This window comes from Manacus vitellinus, unplaced genomic scaffold (assembly GCF_001715985.3).
Source record: "Manacus vitellinus isolate BGI_N305 unplaced genomic scaffold, ASM171598v3 scaffold_3_pilon, whole genome shotgun sequence".
Classification (NCBI taxonomy): Eukaryota; Metazoa; Chordata; class Aves; order Passeriformes; family Pipridae; genus Manacus; species Manacus vitellinus.
In genome coordinates, this window is record NW_021940535.1 from 1,022,813 (window position 1) to 1,046,427 (window position 23,615).

The 23,615-nt window shown below is 40.2% G+C and overlaps 1 protein-coding gene and 1 gene segment (V, D, J or C); both read right to left on the minus strand.

The window, feature by feature from the left end:
• Positions 1 to 297: 297 nt before the first annotated feature.
• LOC103755397 (immunoglobulin kappa light chain) lies at positions 298 to 19,292 on the minus strand. The gene is made up of 6 exons (XM_025895422.1): positions 18,983 to 19,292; positions 18,556 to 18,874; positions 9,091 to 9,143; positions 3,627 to 3,917; positions 2,144 to 2,200; positions 298 to 1,413 (listed from the first exon to the last, which is right to left on the minus strand). Exons 1-6 carry the CDS (start codon positions 19,023 to 19,025, stop codon positions 1,250 to 1,252), a joined length of 927 nt encoding a protein of 308 aa, XP_025751207.1. The 5' UTR covers positions 19,026 to 19,292; the 3' UTR covers positions 298 to 1,249.
• A 3,435-nt stretch (positions 19,293 to 22,727) lies between these two features.
• LOC108640256 lies at positions 22,728 to 23,414 on the minus strand. The segment is given in 2 exon segments: positions 22,728 to 23,120; positions 23,230 to 23,414. Coding segments are annotated over 2 exon segments (372 nt in total).
• Positions 23,415 to 23,615: the final 201 nt, after the last annotated feature.

Genomic DNA, 23,615 nt, shown 5'->3' on the forward strand with positions numbered 1-23,615 from the left:
CCTAGGAGACAGGCAGTCCTTTTGTATGTAACATTTCCCCCTGGCTTGGCTTAGCTCCGTTTTACAAAGCCTAGCTTTCTGTTTTGCAACAGAAAAAATGTAACAGATTAGCTTTTATTGTTATCTGTAAAAGTGTTCCTGTTTAACTGAAAAGCAGAAAACTAATGTTTTAAGGATCTTTGATTTCCTGAGAAATTTATATGAACAGAGAAATGAATCAGGTTTTCTAGGCATCTTTATACAGGCTGTGGAAATTCTGGAGAACAAACAGAGACCTCACAACTGCGGCTGGAGGAAAGCTTTTATTGCTCTCATCATTAAAGATGCAGTGAGTGTAAATGCTGCAAGCACTTATCGACAAACGTATGACACAAACTGAGCAAGTGCTTTATCCCAGTATGTCTAATTCCTATTTTTCTGCATAAACTTGAAAGGAACTGATTTGTGGAACTTGGAGATTAAGAGTTCAAAGTCCAACATCTGAGAATTTCTCTTCTTTTGGGAAAATACTTTCTCTATCAAAGCTTCAGATTTGAGGTTTTGCTCAATTTAAAAAGGTGTCTTTAAACAAGATGATGTATATGATAATTACGATTGGCTTCTCTCTTTAAAAACACAATGTGCAGATTTTCAGACTGTCACAGTGCTGGTGGATTTCTTCATTTTCTGTATGCACGCACCTTATAATTGCTTTTATTCTCATGTGACTTCTTCATTCAAAACTCTTATGTTCACTTCTAAAAATTATGTTTAATTGTCTCTTAAAGCACTCATCACTTCAGAATAATTAAGTCCTTATTTGTTGGATAAATGAGAGTGGCAACAAATCATTGAAAATAAAAATGAAAAATATCTGTGAATTTACTGCACGGGAATGCTCCTAATTAAACCTTAAGTGCAATGACAAAACCCATCTGTGCTTTATATATCAAAAGTACCATTGCATCCCTACTCTTCTGCATGCATAACTACTTCCAATCTGAGTACCTTCTTCATTTTGCAACATGGACTTTGGATTAAAATCCATTACTGCTATTGCCTATCCTTGTTTGATATTCAAAAAAATTAGGAAAACCAGACTGATATAAAAAAATCTAGCAATAAAGCGAAATGAGCCCTATGCAGTAATGCCAGAAAATTATTTTGGGATTTTTTTTTTTGCTGTTACATCTAATACAGAGCAGGGGAGTCTATATAGGTAAGCAAAGTAAATCCATGATCAATTTGTAACCTTTTCTTAAACAAGCATTTACACCTTCTTTCCTTGGTGCTTGGTTGGAGTTCGCATTCTGTAGATGAAGAAGAGTATGATAAGATAGTACATGTTGCTCTTCAGAAGAAGGATGATGTACACTAAATATGCTGTCCTGTGCATTAAGTGATCTGGAAGCGTAACATCTGGAAACGTAACATCTGTAATCATAACATAAGACAGAAAAGTATTGTTTAATGTCAATATTGTACAACCTCCTAAAAGATGGGTAGAACTGGGACTATGTAGTCAGTTTACTGCTGCAATTACGTTGACACCAGTGGCAAGTACAACATCTGACTGTCCTTCGAGTGGGTTTTCACTGCTAACAAGTTCAAGCCCAACTGAGCTTCTTAACACATGCTGCTGGGTTATTATTCCTTGCAAAGGCAAGAACATAATTGTAGTGCTTCCAGCACTTATTACCAGTAGCACCACATTTGTTTGAATCCTTTTGTGTTGGATTTTTTGAACATAGGTGCTCATAATTCTTCCTAAAACCCCATTCCAGCTAAAAAAACAATTCATTTGTCCAAAGTGCTGGGCAATTGCTAGGCTGATGAAGCATCAGCTGAAGTGTTTAACATTTCACTACTCCAGGTGTTTAATAAAGTGGCAATTAATGCGGGCTAATAGCCCAAACAGCATCTGTAGCATCCTAATAAAACTCCTGATAAAGCTACCTAATAAAGATAGGAGGTCCCCTTATAACCCAAAACAAAAGTTAGTTCAGAGTAGCAGTGAAGTGTTTTTAAGTGGCAGACTCCAGACTTAAAAGCACTATTTACATTATTTTGAAAGATAATTTTTGTGATGTTCTGAGCATATGTAGCAATAGCTATCTCTTGCACGACATGCACCACTTTCCCACATTTTAATACATTAAATTACCTCTATTAAAAATTGCGCTGCAGTCCCCTTCCTGAGGAGCATTCTTCGTAGAATTTACTGGAAAGAGAGTTTAAATGCCCTAGTTAGGCTTTTCTTTAATTGAGAAATAGGGGGGCAGTAGAGCAACAAGGAGATGGGAAGTTAGTGCTACATAACAAAAAAGGATGCTTAAGATCAGTTTGCAGAGCAGATATTCACAAGTAGGATTCATTTTCAGAGAGAATTTGAAGAGGAGAAATGCTGGAAGAGAAGTGACTGGGTATTTGTTGCCATAACTGGGAGATGTGTCTCTGCCCTTTCAGGAATGTGTCCATCAGGCTGTTCCTTAGCAGTCTCTTTTACTTGAAACTGGAGTCAGTTTGACCAGCTGATCTTGTTATTGAAGAAGCTGGAGTCTGATTGCCTTCACAATTTACTGTTATTAGAAATGCAGAATAATTTACTTTGGAAGGGACTTCAATTTGTATGTTAATGGTTGTTCAGCACTAAAGAATAATATTGAGGAGTATATGATCTAAGGTTTCCCTATTGGGAATTTGCTATTTTGGTGATGATTTTTCTCTAAAATACACCCTTTTAGTTCTTGAAGTAGCAAATTTGTGTTTATTCTTTTTTATGTTGTTTCTATGCATAGATATATGGGCTTAAAGACATCCATATTGCATCTCTAAGTACATCTTCCATCAAAATAAGCTTAAAGCCTATTTTTGTCAGAATATATTTTGAAGGTTGAAATGTAATGTTTATTTATGGCTATGCTCTCACTCATTGGAGTTATGTGAATTTATAGTAAGTTAAGCAGAGGTAGGTATGAAGAAAATATTTACTTAAACCAATTTAGATCACTTTTTTTGTCATTATTACCATGATTTAAACAATTTGCATTGAATATAAGTTACTTTTTCTTTGAAGTTGCATTGTCTTTCAGATTTTGCTTTGCATTATCAATCTTTCCACAATTAAACACAAAATCTTATTCTTATACATGGTTATTATCTCACTATTTCTGGACTATGAGTAAGTAATATATTTAAATTTTGTTCTACATCCTCAGCAACCTCATTTTTAACTCGTTAGTTTTTTATAGCTATGACTAATGTCAGGGGGTGTCAGAGGGACTTAAACCTGTAAGCCATGAGAGGTGTTACTGTTTTCACAGTAACTTCTGTAAACTGGAAAGTAACTGAGCTGCTTCAGTGCAGACCTTTTGTAGCTATGCTTGTTTACACCTGATAAGGTTCAATAACTGTTATTTTTCTGTTACAAAGGCATGCTCACTTGGGGAGCATAGCACAGGCTGAGTTGCTTTTCCTGGGAAAATTTTGGTAGTTTTTCCAGTTGCGTATTTTAGCTATTGCTGTGCCAAGGAGCACAGATGTCTTCTGAAGCAGTAGTGGAAAGCCTCATTTCTCTAATTTCATTGCAAAGAAAAAGGATGTCTCTAATGATTCGTAGAACTAAATTTTTAACATGTTGCATATACCTTGTGATGGCAGTGAATTCTTTTGGCTTTCATGCTCATATTTGCAGTAATATTTCTTGTCTTTGTTGTCTGCTGGTACAGTTAACCAGGTGGCAATTGAGTATTCATCCTCTTCTGTGGGTTGCCAAGCATCACCTTTTACTACGTTTTCTGTTATCTCCTTTTCTTCATCAGTCCATGTCACTCGAATAACTTCTGGGTAGAATTTCTCAATAAGACAAACATACATTATCTGATTTTCATGTTTTTTCTGCAGGATTTCCAAGTTTGCTGGTGGAGAGCTTCCTTTGTCTGGATTGGTTATGGAGGGAAGAAAATTAAAAAAACAGAGATTTGAAAGATCAATAGTGTACAGCAAATAAATACACAGCCACAAAATACAAATTCTGAAGAACAGCAAAATAAATGCCTTATTAACAAGTGTTAAAATGCCCATAACAAATGTGAATGCTCTTTTGAGAAATGTTGAAAAACTGAAATACTGTTGAAGATATTAATAGCTATTAATCTCTTGAAACTGAATTAGAAAATTCCAGGCAGCTACCTGACAGCCTGTATACCCACAACCTTCCAAGCAGTACTGCCATCAGTGCACCTGCATCTGCTCCACTCTTGACAATTATTAAGTAACAGTAATATTTTCTTAAAGATATTTATTCATTTATTCAGTAAAAGTAATTTAATATTGCTTTATAATATTTGTGCAAAAACAAGTACATGAAAATGTTGTCTACAGAATATTAAAGGTAGATAACTTGCCTTTCAAATCTTTGCAGTTTTATGTCCCCAGTATAAGTCCCCACTGCTAATTAATAAACATCTGCTATATCTAATTAAATTTTAGAAGCCAGTATTACTTTTGTGATTTTTTTCGGGGGGGGGGGAGGAATTTATTATTGCCTTTCTATTTTAAGGCATTCCATGTATTTGCCAGGTGAAAATCTTTATCAAGACAGGAAAAAGGAATCGCAAAATCCCCTGAACACCAAAGTTTGGCAATGCCATTCCTTTAATACTAGATCAGTTTAAATTATTTAATTAACACATCTGAAACAGAAAAACCAAAACTAAACTAAAGCAGTAGAATATGCTATATCTAGATAACATTTCTACATCTAAACAGCATATCTAAGCCATCCCAGGGTTGTTGTAGGTGATGTGCTTTGTATGCTCACTATGAAGATACATGAATATATTTTAAATTAAAAATGAGCTGTTTCCACAATTTAACTGTAGGTAATCTCTGTTTTGTTTGCCTCTCTGGATTAAGCCATATGTTATTAGGAAGAGTCAAAATCATCCAGATTTTGTCCACACAGAGATGACATTTTGATATTATTTAAGTGGATAGTAAATTTTAGAATCTGCTTTAGTTCAACATGAGCTTCTACAGTGACTGCATAGGCAGTGCTCACAGGCAATCATTTTTTTCTATGCTTAACTGCAAGTGAAGATTGGATACAGTTTTCAAAATTGACTTTCATTGTATAGAAAGAATTGGTTAAGATTATTTTTTTAAGGCAGCAGAGGCATCTTAGGTGTTCCTCTCCCTACACCGGTTTTTGTCTTTAGATTCCTATGTAAATCTCTGCTACTGAATTTGAGCAAGTGGATGCACAGGGTTTACATTGTGGTCTGACTGAGTGGTGCAGTGGTGCACTGGGAGAAAGCATATTAATATAAAAATGTATTTTTGTCAAAAAACTTCCACCTTTCTTTAAATGATCTGGTTATTCTAGAGCAATCTTCTACATTGTATCTCCCCTAAAACAACTCAGTGATTTTTTGAAGTATTTCAGACTTGGTGTTTAAAAACAAAGATGACATTTCTACCTTCAAAAGGATAACCCTTTTATTAAGAATTTCCTTAGTTTCAGAGATTTGTCAGTGAAATGACGATGTGGAGAGAGTTCTGTTGTACCAGAAGTAAAATTGTGAACAATATTATGGTTCTCTAACATTAACTTAGGAATTAATTTCATATTCTTTATGCATCAGTTCTCCCACGGATGGAAATTAAAGTAATTTCTAAAATTATTATTTGTTCCAGAGTTATATATGTTCAGAAGACCATGAAGTAGCTCTTGTCCTAATGACATTGCACTCCGCAAAGCCTCGAAGCTTAGTAAGTTGTCCTGATTAATTCCATCAGGCTAAAATATAATTGGCTAGTTTGACATTATTCTCCTGGATTGTCAAGTCTAAATAGAGAAGTGAGAGAGATGCTTCCAGCTGCTTAGAGACTTCTGTTAAGACAGAATAATTTCCACCTCTGGAATTGCCAATATCTTTCCATTTGCCATAAAAAGACCCTAGATGCTTAGCTTAAATAAAACACATAAATCATACCACTGTACTGAGGAAATGTGCTGAGTACATTGCTTGAATAACTCCAGTTGTGTATGTGCATGTACATACACAGGTAAATGGATGACAGTGGAGAACTGAACGAATTAAGTTTTGCATATATACACGTTTACATGTGAGAAAAATATCTTTGTAGGTACATTTCTGGAAAAAAAAGGATGAAAACTTGTAGAATTGGCTGTAGGTTTTGATGTAATTTCAGGCTGATCTGTAAAGTCATTGAAGTCAATAAGACAGTTTACACTGGCTTTTCTGGGCAAATTATCTGATTCTTTCTGAAGAATTTTACAGTAATGAACTTTAAACTTCACTGTCATTTTAGGTTTAGTTAAACATTCAAAAATGTTGCTGTTTACCTTGTTAAACAATTTTCGGAGGCAGGTTTTACGAGGTATATAGGTTTTACTTTTTCAAATAGTATATAAGCATGAACATATATTTCTTAAGCTAAAATCTGTCTTTTCTCTCTTGTAACAATGCAATGGGACTGCAAAACATTGTACAAATAAAATTCTGGTTTTAGGTTTGTAATCAATGAGTTATTAAATATTTAAGTTCAAAATAGATGTTTTTATAGATTAGCTGTCAAAAGTTTTCTTAATGAAACTCCTCTGTGGTTTCCTTTAAAGGTATCTAGAAATATGATTTATAAATAATGTCACTGTGTTCTTAAGCTGAAATTTTAATTCTTATTACTTGGATGATCCCACAAAATGGAGTAATTTTATCCAATGCTCAAAGCCTCTCTCAGCTGAGGGCATTCAGCACACTCAGCTCATAAACAGCATTCTTGTCCTGCTTGACAGAGATTTCAGGTATTTTAATTGGTAATAATGTAGTGTAGTCCCTATGGTGAGCCTCCCCAGATACCTTAAAAATTCATCTGGCTTCCTTCCAAAGCTTTCCCGTTACAGAACTTTTAAAAATATAAGATTTTGAAAACACTTACTGGAGACGATAAGTTTTGTGCCAGAACCAAATAGCAAATACCATTCCACAATGGTACATTCCATTACAGAAACTGCTGTCTGAAGGATAGAATGCCATCCAGAGAGACCTGGACAAGCTCAAGAAGTGGGCCCATGGGAATCTCATGAAGTTTAATAAGACCAAGTGCAAGATGCTGGACTTGGTTTAGGGTAACCCCCAGTATCAATACAGGCTGGGAGATGAACAGAGCAAGAGCAGATCTGCTGAGAAAGACCTGGGGGTGCTGGTGGATGAGGGGTTGGACATGAACCAGCAATGTGCACTTGCAGCCCAGAAAGTGAATAGTGTCCTGGGCTGCATTAAAAGCAGCATGCCCAGCAGGTTGAGGGAGGTGATTCTGTCCCTCTAACCCACTCTGGTGAGACTCCACCTGTAGAGCTGTGTCCAGCTCTGGGGTCCTCAGCACTGGAAAGACATGGACCAGTAGGAGCGAGTTCAAAGGAGGGCCACCAAGACAATTACAGGGATGGAGCACCTCTCCTATGAGGAAAGGCTGAGAGAACTTAGATTGTTTAGGCTGGAGAAGAGAAGGCTTCAGGGTGATCTAATAGCAGCCTTCCAGTGCCTGAAGGGATTCCACAAGAAAGATGGAGAGGGACTTTTACTACAGCATGTAGTGACAGGACAAGAGGGAATGGATCCAAACTAAAAGAGAGTAGGTATAGATTAGATAGTAGAAAAAAATTCTTTACTGTGAGAATAGTGAGATACTGGAACAGGTTGCCCAGAGAAGCTGTAGATGCCCCATCTCTGGAAGCGTTTAAGGCCAGGTTGGACAGAGTTCTGAGCAACCTGGTCTAGTGAAAGGTTTTCCTGCCCACGGCTCAGGGTTTGAACTAGGTGATCTTTAAGGTCCCTTCCCTCCCACGTCATTCTATGATTCTGTGATTTTGGCTGGAAAAGTACCATTTTTAAGAACCATCATACAAACAGTAGGAGTCTATTTGGCTACATGAATGCAGAATATTTGGATTCAGTCTCAGCTAATGATGCTATTCCCAAAGAGCCTTATCCTAAGTCCTGGTTTTCTCAATTCCTTAACGATCTTAAGTGTGAAGTAACTACAACCCTCTTACTCTATTAATGATTCAGAATCCTTGTCCGCATAGAGACAAAATCCTACAGAATTAGAGTGATGCTTGAAAATATATTAAACTGTAGATACAAAAAGCATGGCAATTACTTGATTAATAAGGCAAGGATTTCCACTAAAACCAACATGCCACAGATATTTCCATTGAACTATAGGTATGATTCAGTTAGTCTTTCTGGTATAAATCATTAGAACCAATCTTTGCTTCATATACTAACATACGTTTATGTATTTAGCCAGGCTTAAAACATTTGGTAGCAGTAGTTCCTCTGCTCTGTTTCTGTGTTGTTGTTTACTTCAGGATTATGGCATTTAAAGCACATCTAGTGTGAAAAATATTTTTGTCTTCCACCTTCCATTAAAATAAATGTCTCTGCAGGAAAGGTAAAAAAAGATCATTTCTTCATTAAGCAATGATTAAGCAGTAATTCAGCATAATTAATGCTGAATAATTAATTAATTTATTATTAACTTAATTACTTTGCTATCAAGTAGTTATTAAGCAATGAGAAGAGCATTTGGAGGCACTAATATATTTCTATTGCCAAAGTGCAGCATATGTGAAAAATAATTACGGACAAGTTATTTCACTTTTGCTAGCCTAACTAAAAAAAAATTTTTGCAATGACCGTTGCATACTGCTCTTTGTATCTGTATTAAGAAGAGGTTTTCTTTTTTAATGCTTAATTCACAGCTGCTTGATTCCTTGCTAATTCCTTCAGCACAGCTGGAGGAAAGAACAAGGGCTCTGGAAACTATTACAAGCCTTTTTCCACCAGATTCTAGGAGAACTATGATCAAAACTGGCTCAAAATATCTCTTTTTCAGATATGTTTGTGATCCTAAATGACTGCATTGCAAATACCACAAGGCTCAAAGTAGGAATGGTGAGCTGGGGAGGAGAATCCTGTGCAAGGATGGTGCCAACTCTGAGACAGTATAATACATCTATATGACCACTCCAGGTTCCTATAGCTTATTGTATGAATTGTATGAATATAACATGCAACTTACCTGACACAACGAGTTTTGTACCTGAGCCAAACACCTTGTTGTAATAACCAATCACAGTGAATAAAGTCTTTACAATATCAGTGCAGCTCTGTTGTGTTTACATGGGTAAATAGTATTCTTTAAAGAAAATCAGATTTGCTATATAATCAATTTTTAGACCCTAGTGAAGTAAAAAAAGGAGCATTCACCTAAAGTAAAGTAAAAAAAAAAAAAAAGGTGTGTAGTTTTTTGAGGGCAGGTATGTTGTTAAATGGACAGGATTCATCTCAACTAATTTGAGTTTTCCCAAAGTATAGGTGGATGATGCAGATTGAGCGCCTTGGCTCCATCTGTTTTCTGGAAAGGGGTATCATCATCAGAAGATCTATTTGATCAGATATTGGCGAAGTAATTTGCTCCTTATACACCCCCCATAAAATCAGACCTAGAAATGGTGAACATTATGCAGAGATCTGCATAGCATGAGACCACCAGCCAATATTTTTGTTGTCCATAACATGAAGCAAGACCCTGCATTGATGGAACCAAAACTCCCACTAACCAGATATACCAGTGGGTCAAAATTAGGCAAACTCTTTTCATCTCAGATGCTTAGCTGAGCCAAATCCCAGGTAAGTATCAGAGCACCTGAAGTTTACTTGAAGCAAAACAGTTCTGATAATTATACCAGAATATTTTGAATTTGGCATTCTTCTTTAATAGCAGTAATAACTACTAGTTTCTGCAAAAGCTAGGAAGAGAGAGCAGCCTGTCAACTATGCCTACTTTAAAACTGTTTTGGACATGCCTCAGATAACACTTTCATTTGGTATAGTCAGATACAGTCCTAAAAGAAAACGTTTTGCTTTTCAAAGAATACGAGTAGCACAAAGGTTGGATACATTTCTTTCAGAATGAATTAGGAATATCACAAAGGTTGAATGTGCATACCTAGAGACAAAAACATCTTTCTGTTCTCCAAATGCTTTCTTTGCTATATTAAAATTCATCTTTGCAAAGAAAATAATACTGGGGTTAGTATACATCTACGCTGCAATAGCCGTTGTACTTCCCCCATTTCAATACAGAAATACAAAACAATTACATTGTGTTCTGCAAATGGAATGCTATTTAAGGGGGAAATCCTGCAAAGAATTCAGAAGGATTAAAACTAGAGGGAATTAAAATAGCAGAGCACTTCATGCCAGCCAATATCTAATTGTATTGAAAAGCATTTCAGAAGTAGTTAAGTTTTATATTTTGTACTTACTTGAAACAGTAAGCTCAGTTCCACTTCCAAATATTTTGACATCAGGATCCCCCACTCTGATAATGCTTAGCAATATCTCCTCTACTGCACTTTTCTTGCGTAGGTTACAGAAAAATTCTCTCTGACCCAGTGCAATAGCTGAATTTTCAACATTTACGAGAGTACCATTTTTAGAAATACTTCAAGTTTTGTAATGAGTAAGAAGTTCAGAAAAATTTTGCTCAAAGTCATGGATAGATAACATTTTAAATTTCCCTGTAACTCTCCTCAGCCGTTTGCAATTTGACTTAATTATAGTCACCTTGATAACACCATGTATTTTCTAGGCATTGTTATATACTTTATGCTGAAACCAGCATTCATCCTATTGGTTGCATAGCTTCACAACAATTAAGAATAATACAAATGCACAAGTAACAAAGTTGCTTTCAGTAGGGCCAGGAACTAGTAATTTATTACATTCAGGGATTTTTTCTTCCCAATCGGTTTAGACTGGACGACTTCTATCAATCAAAAACTCTTTGCATTTCTCACTTGCTGTTCTGAGAGTATACTGTCAAGAAGATTACCAAAACAGAAATTAATCCATTGAAATATTTAAATTTTTACCCCTCCTCATTTTTCCATTCCCCCATCCTTTATAAATATTCAGCACTTGTTCTAAAGGTAATCTATATTAACGAGTTTGATATATTTATGTATCATCAACCCACCCAAATGGGGCACAATGCACAGTTAACAAAACCCCACAATTTATCAGGGAGAAATTAATTTTCCTACAGTCTTTCATTCTTAATTTTCTGAGAATCTGAATGATTCTGCAAAAATCAGTTCAATGATAATGGTACTTACTAGAGACAATAAGCTTTGTTCCCATGCCGAAGTATTTGATCCAGGTGCTCCACGCCATGTTTTGACTTTGCAATAAGCTAGCATGCTCTCTTGATATACCATTGATGAAGAAAATCCCATTTTTTCCCCATCATCCCTGGGAGTCTGCATGAAGGCCCGGCCCTCGGCTGCTGTCAGGAATTTCAGACTTGTATCTGGATGTTCAGCTGGTACCAATGCCCTTCAGAGCAAATCTCTTCCCTGAAGTGTTGCAAATTTGTAAGATAACCCCTCCTCTTAATGCCTTAGAATTAGATGAAGGTTCTTCTTCGATTTTAGACACACAAATAGGTACACAGAGTTCTACATGTAAAAACCCACATACCTTCAGGTGAAAATCCAGCTCTTTCCCAAAGCGTTACACCCCTTCTCACTTGCAATTAAGTGACACCAAGTACTACTAGCATGGAGTTCATTTTTCATTGTCTGAATACAGTTCAGCAGAGGGAAAGGAGGGAGAGAGAGCATCAAAAGCATTGTGAAGGTGTCTGTACGCTGCAGGTTGTGTTTTCTGCCCTCAGGACGTGGTTATTGTCTGCCCGTCTCTGGGAATCACTCCAGACTCTGCTACAGCAACTCACTGGCAGCTTTTCATATACTAGCTGGTGGGAGAAGGACGCTTTTATGCAGAGGTTTCTTATACAACAGTCCAAGATAACATCAGAGGAGTTACCACTTCTGCCAATCAAACAGCCTGCATGCTTAGTTTGACAAATAAAATAAACTGAGTTAGAGTATTTCTGAGATCTCTTGTAGAATACTGACCGCAAAGCTATGTTGAGAAAATACTATTTCAGGTTAGAGGGAGGAACTAGAGGGTGAAGGTCTTTCAGCTGAAGTAGGTGTAAAAAAAAGCAGTGATCTACACTGAAGTCTTCTGGACGGGAACATCCAGATCACAATACAAAACAAGGGCAGGAATGACATAGACAGAGAATAGTGCCAACCAGTGCTTTTCCTGCCTCGTCCTTAGACACACAGTGAAGGAGACCACCACCATATCACCTGCAGTTGCAGGTGCTATTGGATTTATGTTGATGACAGTGAGTAGCTGGAAGGTCTCATTTGAAGTGAAACACTTCATACTGAAGATAGCTTGTCGACTCCCCTGTATGATCTGGGCTTGCAAGTATGAGCAGGATAAAACTGATTTACAGTCATTTGGAGACCTAATACACATTTGAAATTATGTCACTTTTTCATCCCATCAGACTAATATTCTTTAAAGAGTTACACTTCAATGAACCACGAGAGGAGACTTTCAGGGTCTCACAGCAAAAGGAGAATATTAGGGAGAGGCTTAATGGTAGAGAAAAAGCTCTATGGATTAATTCTCAGGCATTAGGGTCAGCATGCACCTTGAGGCAGTAACTAGGATGGATGCATTGCATATGAAACACAAGTAGGAAAAGTTAGTTTTAACTATGGAAAGCCTTGTTTGGTTTTTTTTTCTCCTAACTTTGCTAACTCTATCTCCAATATTTTGGATGATTCAGATCCAACACCAGTGAAACACATACAGTGATAAGCAAGAACATGGGGAAAGGGAATGATACAGCTCCCAAAAAAGAGAACAAAAATGCCCACCTCCAGATCTCAGTCAATAAATAGAAAATCTTCCTCCTCTGACAGCTGCTGACTCGCAAATTAAAAGAACTCTCCTTTTCCTTTGCTTAAAATTTTTAAGAACCTTCAGGCTAAAGCTCTCTATTTCAATTTTCTTTGTCAGGTCAAATTCTTTGAAGAGCCACAGTACAACATGCTAGCCTATTTTCAGGAACAACAATATGGAAAAATGCCCTTTTCCATTAAATAAACCCTTACAACCAGATCACTGATATGACTGAGTGATAAGGAGAAGAATCTGGAATGGAGAGGATAGATTAAGTGTTGAATCTTTACTGTTCCATTTGCCCTTGCTAAGTCAAAATCTTGAGCTTTTGACAGTTGATGCTTCCAAGGGATCAGTCAGCACTGACTATATCCTGTTATTCCACAGCCTGCATCTGCACCAGATGGCTCATCCACACCAAAGGAAGCACACCGGGATCTTTCAAGTTATTTGTTGTTGAGACGCTGAGGGAGCCTCCGATGTCTGAATTTCTACTACAGTGACTGTAACAGTGGGGGCAATAGTCAGTAGCAATGTCATCTGGAACGACATTGTATATTGTTAGAATACAGTTTCTGGCTAGAATTGTTTTCAGTCATGTACCTGTATGCTTGGAAGCCATCATTTACTACTTTTACACCTGAGAAGCAGAAAATCCTATCTGAAGCTTTTTTTGCCTTCTTTTGATACAAACACTGTCATGGTGGTGTGACCAAAATCTTCAGAGTCACCTTTAAAAGGACAATTCCAGGTGTACACTTCGTTTAGACTTGGTGACAGACAGAGAGCTCTCCATGGGAATTTCTTGCACAAAGCCACCTAGAAAAAAAAGAGGAAAAGTTCGTTCATTAACCAGAATTCAGGGATTTGGGAAGATGCCTGTTAGCACAGTCATAGGTGCTGTCAGAGACTGTAACAGTTAATGACTTACACACTCTAAGATCACAAAAGAATTTCACAAACTGACAAGAAGAAACAAAGCCCACCCCTCCCTGAATACTGCCAAAGGACCTTCAGATCAGACAAATGGGTGCCACTGTCCAACTCTCCTGGGTGCAGATGCACACCTGACACTACAAAGTGGATTTCCAGGTAAGGAAAGAGGCTAAGAGGCAAATCCTGCAAGGTGTGAGAAATCCCTCTTATCATGCCAGTGTCCTCCCTTTACATAACTGCCACGGTCCAAGGGGGGATGGGGCCGTGACACAGCACGGATGGGGCCGGAGACAAGGTAGAGGTGCAAATGGAATACTTTATTGAGGGGTGTAGGGGTTTTATGAGTTTCAGGTGGGGAAAGGGCTAGAATATGGGGTGGAGCATGAGACAGACAGACAGGGGAACAAATCGGGTTAGGGACACAGGCAAAGGGGGAGGAACATGGGAGGAATCGGGGAAGGAAAGGGCAAATGGTAACTGTCTCCTCTCTGCAGCTTCTTCAGCCTGTCAGAGAGGAGAGCGGGGAAGCAGGGAAGCGGGCATGCCTGGACATGCCTGGGAGATACAAATCTTGGGAAAACATACAATGTGTATATTTATAAACACATAAGAACTATAAAGTCTGTGCCATAAAGTCCTGTCAATTGCTGTATGTTTTTCTCCATGCCTGGAACCTCTCCCATCCTGAATCTTGTTCCTTCACAGATAACTCTGCGCATCTAGCCTGGGCTATGCATCTCAAATGTCAGACCATGATGGACCATGATTGATGCTGTAGCTGCAGTTGTCTTAGGAGATGCTGAAGACTCAGCGACATGTCCCATGACACTATCCACTGAAAAACTTCCCACCTCGGGGACGCCACAAGGGGTTCCCACCTGAGCTAGAAGTGTGTAATAACTCATAACATCTTTGAGTTTTGTTGGGGGCTTCCCTCAGCCCCAACAGAGCAAGATCATCACTTCAATCAACAGACATTGAAGGTGCAACTACCAACTTTCATCGCTGGATCCAGTGGACAGTGACTATACATATCTTTCCACCCTTATCCTTTCTTTCCCTTTCTCTCCCTTATGCATTTCCTTAAGTGTTATCTTTATGTTTTAATAAGGCCATATTGCTATGTTTTAATACTGTTATGATGCTATAGATGCTTTAATATTGCTATGCTTTAATAGTGCTATATTGCTATGCTCTAATGTTGCTATATTGCTATAGATGATAATACCCAGAACAGCAACATACTTGTTTACCTATGCAACAAAATTTTTCCAAAATAAACCCTACAAACACTGATTATTCAATGCTATTTCACTCTAATCCACCCCAAGAGATTTATTAATAAGAACCTGGGTTGTCCTCCCCTTTCTGGGGCGGGTTGCAACAGGTGCCTTTGAGGAAAGGAAGGAAAATAAGGAATGACTTCCAAGACCAAGCAGCTACGGCTACAAGCATGCCATGCTTTGCTGTTGTTGAGAAAGAGAAGGAAGCCAGCCCTGGAGGAGAGTGAGCAGTGCCACATGAGAAGAAGAGTGGACTCGGTTGTCAGCTAGTGACCCTGTGCATCAAGCCAGAGGGAAGGGAAGGGAAAGGAAGGGAAGGGAAACCGCTGGAAATGGGACTCTTAATGGTCCACATCACTTTCACTATCATATAATGGGTATAGTGATGACACATGTTCTGATGAGGATGAGATCTGCTTCAGAAAGCTTTCTGAGACCATGACAGGACCACAAGGGAAGGTTTCTTGAAAAAAATGGCAATGTTGCCTGCACCACTGCAAGTGCAGTAGTGCTGGATGGTGCAAGCCACTGCATACAGAAGGCAGAAAACAACAGCAAAAAAGTATTCACTGAACTAAGAGAAAACTTTGGAAAGCTGCCATGAGATTCTATGAACAGAGACAGGATGTGGCATTACCAATTCCTGGCTGAGAGCTGTGCATCACACCATTGACTAGCCCTAATGATAACAACAGGATACAGTGAAATATGCCATCCATAGGGATGTGGACAGACTTGAGAAATGAGCCCAGGAGAACAGTATGAGGTTTAACAACTCCAAGTGCAAGGTGCTTATCTGGGTCAGGGCAATCCCAGACATGAGTCCAGACAGAGAGAAAAACGCTTTGAGAGTAGACCTGCAGAGAAAGACTTGAGGTTTCTGATGGACCAATGGCTGGATATAACCCAACAATGTGCACTTGCAGCCCAGAAGGCCAACCATATCCTGTGCTATGAAAACTGCATCCTGTGCTGTATCTAAAGAGGAGTGGCCAGCAAGTCAAGGGAGGTGATTCTCCCCCTCTACTCAGCCCTTGTGAGACCTCAACTGCAATGCTGTGACCAGGTCTAGACTCCTCAGCACAAGAAAGACATGGACCTGCTGCAGTAGGTCCAGAGACTGCAAACATGCTCAGAGGGCTGGAGCATCTCTTCTATGAAAACAGGCTGAGGCAGATGGCATTGTTCAGCCCGGAGAAGGCTCAGGGGAGACCTCATTGCAGCCTTCCAGTACTTGAAGGGGGGGTTACAAAAAAGAGGAAGAGTGGCTTTTTACACAGGCAGATAGTGATAGGACAAGGGGGAACTGTTTTGAACTTGAGAGGAGTTTTAGATTAGATGTTAGGAAGAAATTTGTTACTGTGCAAGATGTGAGGCACTGGAATAGACAGCCAAGGATATCTCTTCCCTGGAAGTGTTTAAGTCCAGACTGGATATCTGTAGAAAAAAAGGTCCCTCACTCTGCACTGTTTGCGGCAAATGAATCCATGGGAGACAGACTTTGTCCAGGAAGAACTCTCTTGTTACTTTATTCATCATCATCATCATGGCTAGGCTTCGCGAACGAAGATTTGGGAAGGCTCTATCCACATTTGATACAGGCACGCTGGTGGCTTATGAGGCCAATACGTGACAGACATATCCGATTGCAAAAGGCACAACAGAAAGACTCCTTAGATGGTGTATTCTGCAATACACGGTTCTTTCTGCGTTGCCTTTTCTCCTCGAGAGTGATCCTGCGTGTGTTCTCGAAGGAGACAGCTGCGTTATAGATGGCGTGTCTCCAGGCCTCCTGATTGGAGGCCAGAGTAGACCAGTTATGTTGATCAATATGGCCAAGGCTGAGATGTTGTTTCAGGGAGTCCTTGTATCTTTTCTTCGGGGCTCCTCTCATGCGGCAGCCAGTGGCAAGTTCACCATAAAGCAGGATCTTAGGGAGGCGGTGGTCCTTCATCCTGGAGACGTGCCCTGCCCAGCGCAGCTGTGTTCTCAGCAACATGGCCTCAATACTTGTGACAGCTGCTTGCTCTAAACAGACTCTATATACAGACTCTCTACCAAGCCCCGGTCTGAACTCTCCAGCCGGCAAGATGTTTCCTTATCTCCCCACATACCACACACCCCCTTGTGACTGCTTCCAGCCACAGAGAACAATCATGCTTCAAGTGGCTTTCCAGCTTGACCTTGTGATTCTTTTCACATACACACTAATCTTAGCTCTGGCTCACTCAGGACCACAATATTTTTGCTTTAGTATTTCCTTCTTCTTTTATCATCCAGGTGGCTGGTGTTGTCCATCCAGCTGCTCCTAGAGATATCATCCTGAGCAACCTGATCAAATGGAAGATGCCCTGTCTATGGTGTGGGGGGGTGGAAACTGGACAACCTTTAAGTTCCCTTTCTACCCAAGCCATTTTATTAGTATATGATTATGTGATTATATGAAATCACTGAGCACTTGTCTGCTTAAACTTTGCATTTAAGACATTCAAGACATGAGGATACTGGTGTGCAGTGTTTATTCACACCTAGCTTGATAGTTCTGAAGTCCCATTGCTCATACTGTGTGATGCCCAGGCATTTCAAGTATCCAATTACGCCCCTCATCAGGAAAAGAAAAGCTGAAGAGTAGGCACACACTTGGCTATAGTCACAAGCAAAAACTATTCCTCTTATGCTTTTCTGTGAAATGCTTGCTGTGCTCAGGGCCATATACTAACTTCATGCAAATTTGAAGTGAGTCCATCATACTTGACAGTTTCAGCAAATATCCTTCTTCAAATAAAATGATGTTTATTCTATTTGTCTTAACACGAAATGAAAGAAGGCAATGGTTATACGTAGCACATCATTAGCTGTGGCGGATAAGAGACTGTAAATCTCTAATTTAAATTGGTCTGTGTGGGATTTTGTGGTATCTGAATTAGGCAAACAGGGCTTACAGTTTTTCCAGGGGCTAACAGTTGCTTACATGTACAACAGGGAAGAATAAAAGGGGGAACTATTTACTCAGATGTGATAGGCAGTGCCAAGTATACAATTTCCATCCGCCAAGGTAGTACTTCCTTCAGTATGTTGTCTTGCTTTTGCTGCCTTCTCTTTCCTAGGGGAGAACAGTGGCTGGACTAGAAAATCAATGTTTCTCTGTTTGCTTCCCTAAAGGCCACCAGACTTCTGCCATGGTGTGCAAACAGCACCAAAGGAGCTGGGAGTGTCCAGCATTTACGTGCTAAGTCCTAAGGCAGTGATGATTTCCTTTGTCCTTAAAATAGTGGATGTGTGTTGAAGACAGGAGTCCTAATGATGACCCAGACTTTGAAAAGAACAGTTGTGCAGGGTTAGCTGCTCTCTTTGGGAAGCAGGAAAGGGTTTGGCCTTTCAGCAGCTCACATCAGATGGAGTGAGAAGACTGGTGGAATGGCACAGTTACAACCTTGTGGTTCAGACGTTGCAGGTGTTTTTTTGCCTTGATGATCTTTGAGTTTCTATCACAGTGAGGATCCCAGTAGGCACAGTAGTAAGTAGCAGCATCAGTTGGAATTACATCTTTTATTGTAAGAACACACCGTCGCTGACCAGAAATTCTTTCAACCATGTATCTGCTTGCTTGAAAGCCAGTTTCAACGGTAGCTTTTCCTCCTGAAAGGAACAAGAGCCTCTTTGGAGCTTCACCCTCCTTCTGCAGATACCAGTGTATGACGGCACCATCAAAATTTGCCCCTAATGTTTGAATTTCACATGTCATTCGTGCACTTTTTTGGAACTTGGTGATGGATATAGGACTCTGCATGGGAATTTCCTGTGCAAATCCACCTAGGAAAAAGGAGAAATAATGTAATTAGCTGGAATTCAGTGAAAGATGCCTGTTAGCATAGCCATGAGTGCCTGTGAGGAAAGGTAGAATAAGAAGGAAGTACTTACAAGACCAAGTGGCTGTGGCAACAAGCACTGCCAGCAGCAGCATGTTTGCTTGCCACACTCTGCTCTTGTTGAGACTCAGAAGAGAGTGAAAGGGATGCCAGCTGGGGAGGGACTGTGTTGTGTGGAAGGAGGAGGTGACTCTTTTGAACGATCTTCAGCAATGGATTTTCTGTGTGCAAGAGGATGGGACGCCTTTTCAGAAAACCCTCTCCAGGCTGCCACATGCTAAAATTGGTTAAAAGCCTGTAGTCCTGTCTGCTTTCCAAGTAAATATGAAAAACATTGGTAAATCCAAGGATGGTGGCCCTATAAAACTCGAGTCAGAGCAACCGAGAAAAGGTTGCAAGTGAGAGCAGCTATGCATTGTGGAGTGAAGGTATCAGCCTGCAGGTCACTCTGGTGGGCAGTGTGTGCGTACCATCACCTGAGGGGTGCAGAGAGGTGCACAATGTCTGAGTGGGTGGGAGGCATTCCCCCATCCTGTTAGGAACCACCCTTTGCTGCTTCACCTTAGTCACGCAGCTGCAGAGTACAAAAGTGCCTGGAGTGCCCCTGTGCAGCTGGTGCCCTCCACCAAGGCAGCTGAGGCCATCAGCCTGCAGCAACCAGGGCAACTGCATGGCAGGGACTTGCCTCCACTTTGGCTTAGGTTGTGGGAGGAAATGCACAGCTGCAGGATTTCAGTTTCTAAGCTCAGCTGAGATGCAAACACTCACTGGAGAAAAGACTGGAAAACAAAAGAGAGAAGCTGCTGTCAACAGCCGTGGCAGAGAGACTTCTTAATGAGATGGTCTGGTGCTGTGAGGGACTCCCCTGTGATTGGTGGGCCTGGGCTGCAACTCACCAGGCACGAAGGAAATGAATTTGTTCAACCTCCCTTCTGCTGGTAGCTGGCTACATGCAGTGAGCTGGTGGTAAGCACACATTGCTAAGTGCTTTGGAAAGGTGCCTGTGAATGCAGGGTTCCAGGAAGAGTCAGGCTAAGAGAGACACCTGTCTCTGTGTGGAGGCAATGGAAAGGGTCCCCTTATTCCCAATAGGAAAGCCTGTTTAATTTTGTGTCTGGCCACCCTGAGGTAGGTGAAGGAGAAATTACTTAAAGACTGGCAGAACACAACAAAGTGACAAGGAAGAGAGAACTGATAAACAGATTTTAAGGTGAAGTGGGGAGGAGGGTCAAGGAAAAGATCATTCATCTCAGCAGCATCCCATGACAGTCTCCTGCGTGGGCAACTGCAGTTAATCAGAGAGAAAACTGCACTGTCAATTGTATGTTGAGGACCTGAAATCAAGCCCGTGTTGCAAAAAACTGCCATGCATGAAACAGTAGCAGTACATTGATATTCTTCTGATCACACAGCAGAATTATCCCAGGTACCTGATCCCAGATGAAGAGTAAAGAAATATGACAGTGATTGCGTCAGTGATTAAATGCCCAATTTACAGACTATCTAGGTTTTGTACTGTAGCTTTCTAACACAGTAAGTCTCCCAGTAGGAATAATTACAGACCAAACATAATGGTGTCTATGCCAAGAGGACACATGCAGTGGCTAGAATAGTGTTCTACAAAATAACTTTCCAGGTTCAAATTATCACTAAATAGACTTGTCAGAGATGAAACGGCCAAAATCCAAGCCTTTGTAGAGTGCTTCAGGATCTAAAGCTATCTAAATAGCTTCCCCTTTGTAAATCAATGCTACTAATCCTGATCAATGAACTAATCCTGTCTGTCTTTATCTTCCTGTGTTTGTAAATGGTTTCCAGAATTAGTTGTTCCATCATCTTCCCAGGGACTGAGATAGGGCTAGCCTGCCTGTAGTTACCCAGGTCTTCCTTTTTATCTTTCTTGAAAATAGGAGTGACATTTGCTTTCTTCTGGTCTTCAAGAACCTGTATTGGTTGTTGTGAGCTTTCAAAGACAAGTGAGAGTCTTTGCAGAGTCATTGGCCAGCTTGCTCAGCACTTGTGGGTGCATCCCATCAGGCGCCAAAAACTTATGTGTGTTCAGTTTAAGTGCTCAGTAACCTCATCCTCCTCCACCAAAGGGTATGTCTTTCTTGCTCCAGACTTTACGTCTGATCTCAGGGGCCTGGGATTCCTGGAGGCCATTCTTAAGTGTGCATACTGAGGCAAACGAAATACTGAGTACCCCAGGCTTTCCCATGTCATTTATCACCAGTTTCCCTGCCCTACTTAGCAGCTTTCCCTCGTCCTTCTTTTGCTGCTGTTGTATTTGTATAATCCTTTCTTGTTCCCTTTTACATCATTTGCCAAATTCAATTCAAGCTGGGCTATTTCTTTCCTGAAATCCCTGCATAGTTGAACAGCAGGCCCTGGATCACCAGCCTATGTTTCTACCTCTTGCACACTTCATTTTTATGCCTAAATTCAGTCAGTAGCTTTTTGCTCATCCATGAGGGAGTCCTACTGCCTCTACTTGATTTTCTAATTCTCAGGATGGACCCTTCTTGAGCTTGGAGGAGACTCTTGAATACCAACCAGCTCTCTTGGACACCTCTTCTCTCCAGGGTTGTATCCAAAGGGATTCTTCCAAGCAGGTCTCTGAAGAACTTTAAAGTCTGCTCCCCTGAAGTCCAGGGTTAAGGTCCTGCCTTTTGCTCTGCTGTCTTCTCTCAGGAGTCTGAGCTCCAGTGGCTCATGGTCACTGCAGCCAAGGCTGGCCCTGACCTTTCCATCCTCAACGAGTTCTCCACTGTCTGTGAGTTGGAGGTCCAGCAAAGCACTTTTCCTTGTTGGCTGCTCAATCACCTGTGTCAGGAAGTTGCTCTCAACTCCGTCCAGAAACCTCTTTGGTTGTGAGAAATCCTCAGATCCAAAGGATACAAAGACAAAAGTTAATATCTGAGTTAATATCTGAGTTAATATCTGAGGTCACATGCAGTCCAACCTGTGTTTCAAATAGTTGAGGAGGACATAAACATCTATAGCAAGACATTATAGACTCAAATCACACAGAAAGTTGAGCAAAAACAGTGTTCAGTTGAGCCTGTGGAGCTGTAAACCCACCACCATGGAGATATTTGGGCTCCATTTTTAAGGTCCAGATGCATTAGAGGAATATCTCAAAGGATATTGAACATGTGCACTCCAACTTAGTTCAGAAACTTGAAGACATAAAAGTATATCAGTGTTCTGACCAGCTGTCAGGAAAATGTCATCTTTCCTAGAACCAATCTGTGATTGTAGAATTTGATTTGTAAAACTCAGTACACTTAACCCAAAGGCTCTGAGAGGCTCTGCTTGCCTGGGGCATAGCTCATGGCTGAGGATTTCAGTTATATCTTGGACACATCAGGTGAGGAATTGTGACAATAAAAATAGGTCTTCTGGGCTATTGTAGAAATTTGTAGTGACTGAAATGCAAAGGAAGACAAAAGAAAAATATGAAGAAGGATGCGCAAGATCATCTGGTCTTCTCTCCCTCTTTCATATTCCTGTCTTTTTTTTCAAAAGAAAGCACTGAGGGGATGGAGACATTGCTCTGCTTGCTAGCATTTTGACAGAGAAGAGATTTATAGCTCCCACACAGAGACTGGCTGTGTTCACTGTCAGGTGAGTGCTTTCAGTAAAATTAAGCCTTCATTTTAAGAGCAGTGTTTCATATATCTACCTTTAAGAGACGGGAAGACTCCAGTTTCTGGATGTTGCAGATACATGTGAGTACTGAAGTGACATAGTGATTGTTAACATTATATATTTAATAGTTTTCATAAGATGCTGTTTTTCCTCTCCTGCTGCAGAGTTCAGAGCTTGTGGTTCAAAGCACGAAGTATCTTTTTGTATGGCTTATCTTTGATCAACTAATGCTGTGGTGTAGTGCCAATATGCACAGTAGTAAGTGCCAGAATCCCTTGGGGTTAAAGATTTTATTGTGAGACCATATAAGGGCTGAGTAGCATCCTTTCGAACTTCAAATCTATTTCTATCATTGCCGTCATCAAAAACAGATGTATGTCCTGACAGGTACAGTATCCTCTTTGGTGGCTCTCCAGGAAGCTGCTTGTACCAGTGCACAATGTCTTCGTTCATCAGTCGGCATGACATGCTGGCAGATCTGCCCTTCATCTGATGGTGCATCTCTGGGGTTTGCACTGGCGCTGACTGCATGTCTCCACCTGGAAGTGGAAGCAGAGAAATTATGTGAGAGATAAGCTCCTGGAGTTTGGAATCAGGACTGTATTCACTGTACACAGGAAGAAGAGGGGAAAGGAAAAAAGAGCTTACGGGACCAAAATAAAGTTGCAAGAAGGACTGGAAGCAGCAACATGCTGCCTGTGCAGATTAAACCTGGAAATAAAATAGAGACAGAATGTTACAGAGCCTTTCAGGTGGAGAGAGCATCAAATGACTGGGAGGAGGAAATGATTCATTCAGCACATCCAATGGTTGTTCTTCAACTCACTACCACCGAGGGTGTTAAATTTACGGACCAGCTAAACCACAGCAGTAACAGTAGAGAAAGGACATAAAATACTCAATCTGAAAAAAATTTCTTCATCTATCTACCTACTACAACTCATATTAGACTTACGTACTGAGCACACACATAAAACCTCAAGTTGTTCAATCTGGTCCATTCCTGGGATGTTGTCCTCTCCTCAGACACCTCA